General features: G+C 40.6%; 1 protein-coding gene across 1 annotated transcript in view; it reads right to left on the bottom strand.

Moving 5' to 3' along the window:
* Positions 1–5068: 5068 nt before the first annotated feature.
* Positions 5069–11235, bottom strand: part of gabrg2 (gamma-aminobutyric acid type A receptor subunit gamma2) — a 28670-nt gene continuing 22503 nt past the window's right edge. Inside the window, exons 8-9 of the mRNA XM_047020855.1 lie at positions 9613–9818; positions 5069–5460 (exon numbers count right to left, since the gene is read on the bottom strand). Coding sequence (XP_046876811.1) covers positions 5182–5460; positions 9613–9818 — 485 coding nt within the window. The 3' untranslated portion in view covers positions 5069–5181. The remainder of the gene's footprint in view (positions 5461–9612; positions 9819–11235) is intronic.

Below are 11235 nucleotides of genomic sequence, written 5' to 3'. Positions count from 1 at the left end.
CCTAAACCTGAAACTCGCCAGAGGTTCAATTAGGATCTGAAAAATGAAAGCCTTTTAAACTGGAGTGCACCACAGGGTTTCTCTTTGAACTCCCAAATTTGTTTGCTGACACAAAAATGCTAATTTAGGCGAAGAAACCGAAGGGGCATGTGGCGAGTGCTCCACGGTTTGCGATGTAAAGGTGGGGTGGATTCCTCAGAGAAGCAGAGGTCTGATCAAAACTTTGTCGCCAGAAGACAACTCCTCCGTGCATCACAGACTGACTAACTTTAACAGTGATGCATCACAGCAAGTCAACTGTGCGAGAATACCCATCCATCATCACCACATAGAAAACGTTTGATGTATGGATGTGTAATTTTGCCATTTATCAACTGGATCGTTAATCAGCCAAGAGAAATTAAAGCTTATACGAATGAAGGAGACTAAGTAAGGAGTAAGAGAAAAGCCTGATGCCAAATTCACAGCTTTTAATGGTGATCTCCAGAGGCTTTTAGTCCTGGCTAATTACTCAAGTCAAAACTTAAATCTCTCCTAAATTGACCTTGCCTCTCTTCAATCCCACTATTTGTTCACGCTGGCCTTTTGAAGGCTTGGAAATTAAAGGTCATTATGAGTTTTGGTTGATGTGTGTGTGTGTGCGATGGTTGGGGTGGTGTGGATGTGGAACATGAATGCATGAAAGATTCACTAAAGTAATACAGGAAAACTGAAGTAGTATGCTAAAGCTAAAGTAGAGCACTGATTAAAATGATAAAATGACCAAACATGTGCGTGTTCATGGATGTCGTGAGGGCTTGTGTGTGTGTGTGTGTGTGTGAGTAAGCCAGGAATTTAGTTGTGCTCTCCTTAGATATTGTAAACGATGAAAAACAATAAGATAAAAAGAGATTCTCTGTCATACAGTATGCTAGGCCACTTTTATTTTTGGGTTGGGACCAAATTCCTAATGGACAATTGGCTCAAGTATTACGTACTTGTATTCAAAGAGAGTTCTCCTACTCCCAACTCACTCACCTTATGTTGGATGCACATGACATGATTCCGACTGGAGTGATTTCTATGATAGTACTTGCGGAGTGCAGTTACAGCATAAACAGTAGGAGCTGGATGATGTATGAGGGGTCCTGAGACCGTGGCTCCATGGTCCTTTAGCAGAACAGAGGGTACGGCTACTTTAATGGCTCATTCATTGTGTAATAACCAGGGGATTGAGTGCCATCTCCAAGCAGCTGTGACTTCACCCAGGGGAGGGCCAGGTGCCAGGCCAGGGGTTCATGTCAGACAGCCCTGTTTTTTGGAACATATCAAACACTACCCTGTCCTCATCACTGACCAATCAACTACACCACACAGAGCGACCTCACATGACACACAATATGCTGTGTCATCTGTTGTTTGTTTGTCAAAGTTCTGGTAGACTTGGAGCAAACCCCAATTCAGATTTGGTTTCCAATCCAATCCCATCTCAAGTTAGTAGAAACCCTGTGTCGTATTTGGATGTAAAACTGCCTAATGCCTTATCTTGACATATGTACATCCCTTACAAACCACGAATACAAACCACGCACACTGATGAATGCAATCATTTTATTGTAAAATTCCACAGCTGTGTGCAATTCCCTCATGAAAAGGATATTTTTTCAGTACATATAGTATATTATGCAGACCCTAACAGTGTCCCTTTTGTACAATACTTAAGAAATATACATAGATGGCAAACAATTAACATTATAATGGAGTTCAGATTGGATGTATTTTTCTTTTGGATGCCTGTTACCCAGTACTGCAATGACGGTGTGATATATTGTCTTTTTTCTCCAGCCTGACAAAATATATAACAATAGAAATTATTTACATGTGCTCTTCACATAGTACTTATTTTGTATCTCTGTCCAAGTAAAATGATAAAATCTCAAACTGGATGAAGTGCACAAGATGCTGCTATGGGTAAAAGCAGGGACCAGGTAAAATTAAGACAAATCAAACCAAGACATTGGGATTACCAACACCATCTTAACATTCCAGAACTCTCTGTGAGCTCTAGGTTCTATCAGTAGGCCATCACGTATGACGTGTGTGTGACATGTGTGTCGTTTGACATGACATGTTTCAATTCTAGGGAATATACAATGTTTAGGTAAAGAGACATAAATAATGTGAATCTGATGTAAATCGAACACAATCAATAATACTGAATGGGCGTTCTAGCTTGGATGACTGGTTATTGTTGGGGCTTTATAAACCAAGTGAAAATTTAGTTTAATCACCATACTGTGCTCGACAAAACACATAATGATACTTAGATATGCCTATTCATTCTTCACTGGTTAAGGTAGTGACCCTGTGCTTTTATATTTATCTGTATGTTACATATTTTCAGATGATCTTATCAGTGTGATGACTGCTTGAATAGTTGGAGACTGTATGCTCTGTAATCACACAAAGTACCTTGCTCTATTAACTTCCATCACCACCCAAACAATAAATTAAAATAGAAATACATGAAGAACACCTAACTTGTCTCCACAAGGATATGCTGTAATCAAACGTGTGTTAAGTTTGGCACTTAAAGTTATTTTCCACACTGTACATTCTCCTACACTACTATACAGTAATGCAAACCAATAAACTATTGACCCATGTATTTCCCAAGGTTCTAGAAAAGAATAAATTAACAAATAAATAAATTAATACCTAAATTAATACAAAATAAATGAAATATAAATACATACACACTTAAGACAAAACTAGGTACCGAGCGACAGCTTTTCGACATAAGCCATAAATAGAATACAATTAAGAGTACAACTGAATACAACATAGGAAATGAGCTTTAGCTAAGGTACTGCAGCTCACAGAGCTAAGAGACCTGAATATGACTCACTGTCAACACTGACCATGGCCTGGCACATTTCAGGTTGCTGGCTTCACTCTTTCAACCCTATAAGAAACACCAGATGCATTGAGGATGGCAAATTCACTCAGATGAGCCGATCTTTTCAGTGTCTCGGGTACAGTTAGCTTAACATCACAGTAGGATCTCTGAAAGTAATGTGTCACTAAAGGCTTTGCAGGTACTTTCTGCTACCTACTTTTGTAGCCATTCATTCAATCAACGAGTTGAATAGGCCATAAGATACTACTGTATGTAGACCACAACATGGTAAACACAAGATTAACAAGATAAACACACTCACTACACGTAAAAACAAAAGTGTTCATCAGTTTGCTCACACAAGACATTCTCCATCTCTTGTTCTTAGGATCCTCCTAACCAGGGAAATACTTAATAGAAAAACAAACAGTATCCCACATGAAACTAGAAATTATAATTATTGACCAATATGTGTCTCAAACTATCATGAACCTGTACATGTACCTGCTGCTTATCATTTGTGATATGTACATAATATAGTCTTGGTGCATCTTACATCTCCTTAATTACGTTTTGAGTAGGAGGCTGTATTTTGGTCTGCACTGTACTTTACGTTGACATTCAAATTGTTGAAGATATAACTATATTGCAATGCTGCAGATCAAATGCAAAGGCAAGATTCCTAAACTTAGAGCCTGGACCCTTTTCCTTATCAGATCACTTCTGTTTCCACAGTGATTCTCTAAGAAGTAAGGCTTGTGCATCTGGTCTGGTTACGAGCAGATGCTTTCATCGCACTGACGAGGCCGAGTGCATCAATATTCCTGTTGTAGATGGATTACTAACGCGTGACAAAGGAAGTGTGTGAAAAGGTTCTTTTTTTGATGATGTAAAGATGACGGTCTAATTGATCCTCGGTTACATTTGACATCCATGAAAGCCTAAATGATATAGGCATCGATATAACGACTGGACTGTGTATCCTCTTCTACTGGGGGAAAATAGGTTAGGTGAGAGAAACAAGCAATTATTTTTACTAATCTATTTGATTAAAAAAAATCCCTTTGATCAAATTAAACAGGGAGGGGAATAGCTGTTACAAACAAACAAAAAACGATGTTGGTATTTTCCCCATGCCATCAGTACTAAAAATCTGAACATCTGTTGTGCCTTGTGGAGATGGTTGCCAATATAGCAAGATGGTTTTAAAAAAATCTGATGTTCTCAGTGCAGTCTATTAGATCACAATATTCATTCAAATGAAACTATGTAAAAGTGTGGGGACTATCATCTCACATACGTATGTAGAGATAATGCTCAATTTAATAACACAAAAGCTGAGAGCATTTGGATCATCTCGTTTTCTACTTTCCCTAAAAAATGTACAATTTAATCTGGAGTCATGACCAACAGTGCTCATTCTGTATCCATAGCCAACGGTAGAAGACTTTAACACATTGGTAAATTTTTGGCCTGAAAGGTGCATGCAATAAATGTAAACCACTACATAATAGTAAAATATATACAATGTTTGTACAGTTGACCATTAAACATAAACCAAACTTTCCATCTTTCTGACCACACATGAAATATAATTATTTTTAAGTGTGCTAATCATATAGTTGAAGCAAACTTAATGAGTAAACGTCAAAAATCATATTTACTGTTTAAAATATATCTGTTAAAGTGCATTCGATTTTTTGTCATGTTCTATCCTAGTATGTAATGGGTTAACATAATACAGCCATAAATTAGAATTGAGAGCAATAAATAGCACTGTAAAATATGGGAACAAAAGATAAAGAAAAATCCAGAAGTGACCATTTCTCATCCAATCAGCACACGCATCCTCAGAAAACACCTGTTTTTAAACTTTAGGAATGAAGTCACTTTCCATGCAAAAAAAATTATAAAAAACAAAAACCAAGCAATGAAGAGGTTCGAAGTGGACAAATTATAATATCTTGGTGAATTGAAGAAACCATGACAATGCATAAGGAATCTGGGAACTACAGTCATGCAGAAAAACTGAACTCAGAGTCTTGCTTACCCCAAGCAGAATTATGTTTTACACTATCAAACTCCAGAACCCATCATGCCTTGGTTGGTTTTGCTACAACTTTTGCTTCATCCCCAGGAACAGATAATTCAGTGAAAACATAGTAACTAAACGATGATATCAAAAATCAAAGAAAGAACGGACAAAAACTCAGTGGCCCCCCCCCCTTTTTCTCATGAACTGTCTTGCTGGAGCAAAGTGTATGTATGTATGGTATGTTCTAAGGCTGGCTACACACCTGGACCTAAAGATAGAGATAGGACACCCAGTATACCAGGTTGAAGAGACCGAACGCGGTGGGGAAGAAGATGCGTGCGTACGAGTCTATCTTGGCCACGCGGATGTGCAACCGCCCGTGTCGCCACGCCCCGGAACGGCAGTCCTCGAAACAGCAGAAGAAGCTGGTGCAGTCCTTGCCGTCCAGGCATTCGTAGCCGTACTCCTCGTCGCCCTCCTGCATGTGTGTGGCGTTGTTCATCTGGATGGCCGTGGCCGAGCGAGGACGGATGTCCACCGTCGGGGTCTGCTTTGGACAGAGAGAGAACGGTGATCCATCTCAGCCTACGACAGGGGACGTTCACTACCCCAGGGGGCCTACTCTTGCTTTGGGGCTTTTTTTTTCTTTCATTTTGGTTAGTCAGCAGGATATTGTAATTTGCACCTTAGCTCGCCAATGAAATGTCAGGAAGAAATAATACCCCAAACAAATAACGTGACACTGTTATTGGAATTAGTGCAGCTTATAACCTACACTGGTCGGACTTCTCTCTCCATATTAGTACATCATTATACTGAGGTATCAGGCATGAGAATGGTATGCAGCCTATTCAAATTCTCTGACCACACGGTTGAAGATAATGAATGAAGGAGATTTGAGGGACATATGTTCGGATGACTCAACTCCGTCTCACTCTGTTAAGTGTTTAAGCTAGGTATCCGTGTGAGCTGGTGTAACTTTGACCTAACTAATGTGTAATGACTCTCTGAAGTTCTGCCATTCTCATATCTGATATCTGAGCTTTATATACACACACCACATTCTTGATGCACATGACAGTGGTAAGTCCAGTTTCGGAGCAGAATTAGGAGTTAGTAGCTTCTTTTGCTTTCTTTAGCATTTCAATAATGCTAGTGCTGGGCAACCCATTTTCAACTCTGCTGCTTTGCGTCACAGGAACGCACTAGGAGTATCCCGACAGCCCCTGGCTGAACATCATCTCTTTAATGTGAATTACACACATTTATGACATCATTTGAGATGCCATTATGGTTTATGATGCACCTATTGCATGCTTTAGGATGATACATTCTTTGACAGGCCTATGTTTCTTATTTCTACTCTTCCTGTTATTCTAAATTTCCCTCCCTAGCCAGCACACCACTGGAGGGCACGGTCTTAAATTTAAAGCAACTTCTTGAAATAGGACAGTGACATCAGCAATGTCTTTTGCTCTGTCAGTCAAAGGAGAGACAATTAGTATTCAAATTGAGCATTTTCATGGGCTTTTATCTCAGAAAGCAGTGCCACCTTTGCATAAGTTGGAACTCCGGCTCTTTGAAAGATTAATTCTCACTCTGCTAACTTTTTGGTGTGAAAGTTTGGCTGACCTAGCAGACTTCAACAGAAACATTTAAAACGCTCATAATGCAGTACACTACACAAACTAAATGCCACTGTTGCTAGAGCTAGACAAGATACTTGTAGTGTTTATCTCAATAATATCACACACAGATTCATCCTGACCATAAGGAATGATTGCTCAGAGCATGTGTTCCTAAACAAGCTGTAAACGCTGATTGAACACTAATTCATTCCCGGCAGCACCATTTTGCCCAGCACTAGTACACAAGGGTGCTTGTCATCCCTTTGAAAACGATACATAACCACATGTAAAAGAAGGATGGGTTGGCTTTCACAATATAGTCCGATTGATTGACAGCAGCAAGGGGGATTAGCAAAGCAGGCCATGTGACTCTGTTCTCAGATTGCAGTGGAAGCGCGTGGCAGCTCAAGCAGAAGGAGCACACACAGATCCTGCTGCACAGTCGAGCTGGGGGGTTGGCATGACAACACAGTGGCAACGCAGCTTTAACCGGGTGAAAGTAGACAACCTTTCGACGTTTGGAAACACAGAGGATCCCATGGTGGATCCTGATGACCTCATCAAAACTGCACTTAGCTTTCCATTTAGATCGTCATAGCAGTGTTTCCATAAATAGCAGATGTATGTCACTAACCTAAAAGTAGATAGTCCAGTTGAAACTCAGTAAAAATGACCTTCTTGCCAAATTTGGCATTCCACATGGATGCAGCAAGGTGTTTGGAAGTGCAACATTCTCTTAACTACAGCAGTAATATAACTCATTTCTACCCCTTTGGATTGAGAGTAAAGATGACCCCATCTAAATCTGCTGAGAGGAGTCATAAAGACGTTCATTCGACTTAAACACAACGTTTGGTTGTCTATTTCAGTCTGTTAAGGCTCTGCTGACCCTATGGGGACTGTCAGGTTGAAAAGCCCCACAAACACACAGGTAGAGGTTACAGTGACAGAGGGAGGGAGAAGAAGCCACCACTGTAGTACTGGGTTCACAACAGCAGCAGTGAGACAGATAAAGGCTAAATAAAATGGAGGAGAAAAAATAATATATATATACTGTGGGCAGGTCTGTTCCTTTGCTCTGGACATGTGTGGGATGTTTATCTGAGAGCAGAAATTGCTATCGTTACACACAAGTACGTCTAGCTGCCTCCACGCTACGCAGCCCTTGGTTTTCTGATATGTGTGTGAAGAGATTCTGAGCGTTTGGTTTGAGAAAAGGGGGCAACCAGAACAGGCAGTTAGCAGTGATGTGCGCTAGGCCGGAGGCAAAATGCAACAGACACATGCAGTCAACAGTTGAAACGCAGACACAGGCGATATACCTTTGAGGAAAAGAGCCGAAGGAGCTTTTGTCCAAACAGGACATGGAATTGAAAGAGAATAAACAACAAAAAAGGAGCACATGTAAAAGAAACAAACACACAAAGAGAATGTCAAAACAACAGCAGTGCTGCTGAACTGAAAGTGGCGAGAGAATATCATACTTTGATACACGCACAACAGTAGATTTATCAGACGGTAGTCTACGCGCTGTGCACAACATACATGATACAAACTTGAAATCCATTACTGAAAGGTGATTTTTATACTAGACGTGTTGTTGTTGGTCAATTATAATACTGTACTAATGCAAGACAAAGGGACTTTTTGCTAATGTGAAAACATTTTCACAGTACATGATGTTGGCAACTTTAGGTCATTTGTGGCAGTAAAAAGAGAGAACAATTTAAAAACATACTGCAGGAAGATACACACATACTCTTAAGAAAAAGGGAAAATATATAGAAAGATACATTTTTGACCACATATCTTTTTTTGTGGATAGTTTTTTGCGAGACCTGTTTAGGATTTATTAAATTGTGTATTTCTTTTCATGATGTTGTTTATGAAGCAATTAGTCCAAATGGAATGCTTTATAAGTTCCAGTATGCATACATTTACCAGAAAGATCATAAATAAACAGTTGTGTTCATGCATAATACAAATCTCTGAACTCCACATCAAAATAGGGTGCTACTGTTTGCTATGGTGGACATTTTTTACTGGACAAACCTAAAAGAAATGACAGGAGAATACTTTGGCAACTCTTAATGTAGATCAAAAGGACCTGCGTCAAGGCATCTGCATCTTGGCAGACCATGTAAATCAACCTCATCTAGAACATTCCCTTCGAGATGGAAATTAGGCATCAGAGTCCCACAGTTATTCAGTAATCTTTCATTGATTTACATCACAAAGCAAATGTAAAGTTATGGACTAGTGCAGTTCCCATCTTAGTGAATAGTAGTGGCTACTTGTAATACTACCAGTAGTAATTGGGTCAGACTGTTTTTATTTACTTAAGATTAGGGGTGAGAAGTCAGTTTTATTGATTCAAGTTCAGTTTCCGAAAAAACTTCAGAGTAAGTTAAGATAATCCTAGATTTTTGCTTGTGGGGAAACCTACCATTGCTTTTGAACATCACAAGCTAGACGCTATTATGGTGAGGGGACTGTTGACCGCACAAGACATTCCCAGGTCATGTAAAAGGGTCTAAATACCAGCCGTAACAGATGTGGTGTGGATTAAGCACAGCCTCGGGCCAACTGCATCTGCATGGCCGCCTAAAGAGTGTTCTGTTGTATCTGCCTCAGAGAAAATATCACCTCACCAAGCTGCCTGACAGCCTGCATTACGCTGGCTTATCATCGTGCAATACAATCAGTAAAAGGTGGAGCTTGGGTCAACACACATGGTGGGACTTCCATGGGAGAGATATTGATGTAATGTATCTCTGCGGTCGAAGACAGATGTTAAGGCTGTTGAAAGTTGCTTCTCTAAAATTGGGTCAGAATACTTTAGGAAAATATATTGCGCATGGCAGATCAAACATAGATCAAACATAGGAATTCTTCTTTAGTGCATATCTGTCAAAATGTCACATTGGGATATCAGAATGTTTTCTATGTGGGCACCATCATTATTTTTCCTAAGTTTCACTGCTTGTGTGCTTTTCCAGACAGTAAACGTAGTTAAAGGCAGACTAGTGGTTTCCAGTTTAGGCCTGGTAGGTTCTGGAAAAGTCACTCACCGGGTTTTTCTTCTTCTTGTCCTTGTTTTTGCTGGGCTTCCTGTTGCTCACAAAGTAGTGCAGCGTGCCGTACTCTATCAGGGCGGCGAAGACAAAGATGAAACACACGGAGACAAAGAGATCCATGGCGGTTACGTAGGACACCTTCGGCAGGGACTTCCTGGCAATGGTACTGAGGGTGGTCATAGTCAGCACCGTGGTGATGCCTGTCAGTGACACAGAGGAAACAGATGGTCCCCAAAGTCACACGAGGTGGGGGCAAAGGTGACACCAGATGCAGTGAATATATTCTCGTTTCGAATTCAAGGGACTTGATGTAGCGTAGGACTTTGAACAGCATTGGGGTGCAGGAGAATGTACTGGAAAGGGCCATGAATGTCCTTTGTTATTCTGTACTCTATGCACATACTGCTCTGTTCAGTACCTGCCTAACTACTCCTAGTTTCATACAGATGTGGGAGGGAGCCAGCAAAACCCCCCGACAGTTCCCCGCTACGTAAACATATTCTTTCCTGTGATTATTCACCAAGAGGATTTTCAGACCGGCTGACCTGAATAAGAATGGAATTATAAACAGTACAGTACACAAATGGCTGAATAGTTTTACATTTAGATGAGAGCCACCGTCGCGCGCTCACCGCTTTTCAATACTAAATGTATTCTGACCGGGAAAAAACTTGTGGGAAACTTGGAAGGACGCTCCCTATGGTGAATAGCATATGTATAATCCATGAAGGGCACAATTTCTCACCTCATAGAAGGATGCCAAGGAAACAGGCCATGTCAGTCACAATAACAGATTCATTTTCCATGAAGGCGCAGAGAGTGTTTAAGTGCTGGATTACACAAACCAGAGGCTTATGAAATACAGAGTCGGGTTAATTGCCAACACTTGACGCAATGTGACGTACGGTTTCCCCGCGAGGAACAGCGGCCAACTGTTGTGCGCTCGCCATTATCCAGTCTTGTCAATAGTCTACCCATCAACCATCTGCTGTGCTCTTTGTCACCATTGCAGAGGAAGAGGATAAGGGGGAGGCACAAGGCCATGAAAACCTTTGTGGAAACGTACACTGACAGTGCTGACTGTAGCCAGCGAATAGATATAAAACCAACACATCTTATCAACATGGGGGTCTTTGTAATAAATCTCGAGGGAGCTAATCACATAACAATTTGTTTGTAATTTATTTTATTTTTTTCACTTGACATGAGAGTCATCTTCCTGGCCCCAGATTAATGTTGCACCATTCCCAACAGGGGGTGGTTGTGGAGTGATTGTGATATTTTGCTGGATGGCGCTGAAGGATTAAGAATGATGTCACAGCCTTTAATCCCCAGCAATGTCTACCTTTCTGCTATCTTCCATGAGGAAAGTCAAATATTTGAACATGTGTGCAGTTTGTTGCAGATCACAATGACAGCGACCATGTTCGGTCACATGTATATTGTCATGACGACATTTTGCCGCAGTACATAGACAAATGTGATGAGAGTAACTCTGAATATGTTACGACACGGTTGCTTTACATTCAGCAGTGCTTGTAAGGTCAAGACTGAGATCATCCTAGGCTTTCATGAAGCTGACTAAGGAACTGCGTTGTGATTGGTCGAGAAAATTCT

Source organism: Hypomesus transpacificus, chromosome 5 (genome assembly GCF_021917145.1).
Source record: "Hypomesus transpacificus isolate Combined female chromosome 5, fHypTra1, whole genome shotgun sequence".
Classification (NCBI taxonomy): Eukaryota; Metazoa; Chordata; class Actinopteri; order Osmeriformes; family Osmeridae; genus Hypomesus; species Hypomesus transpacificus.
The sequence above is the reverse complement of the archived record's forward strand: the minus strand, read 5'-3'. Positions and strand labels throughout refer to the sequence as shown.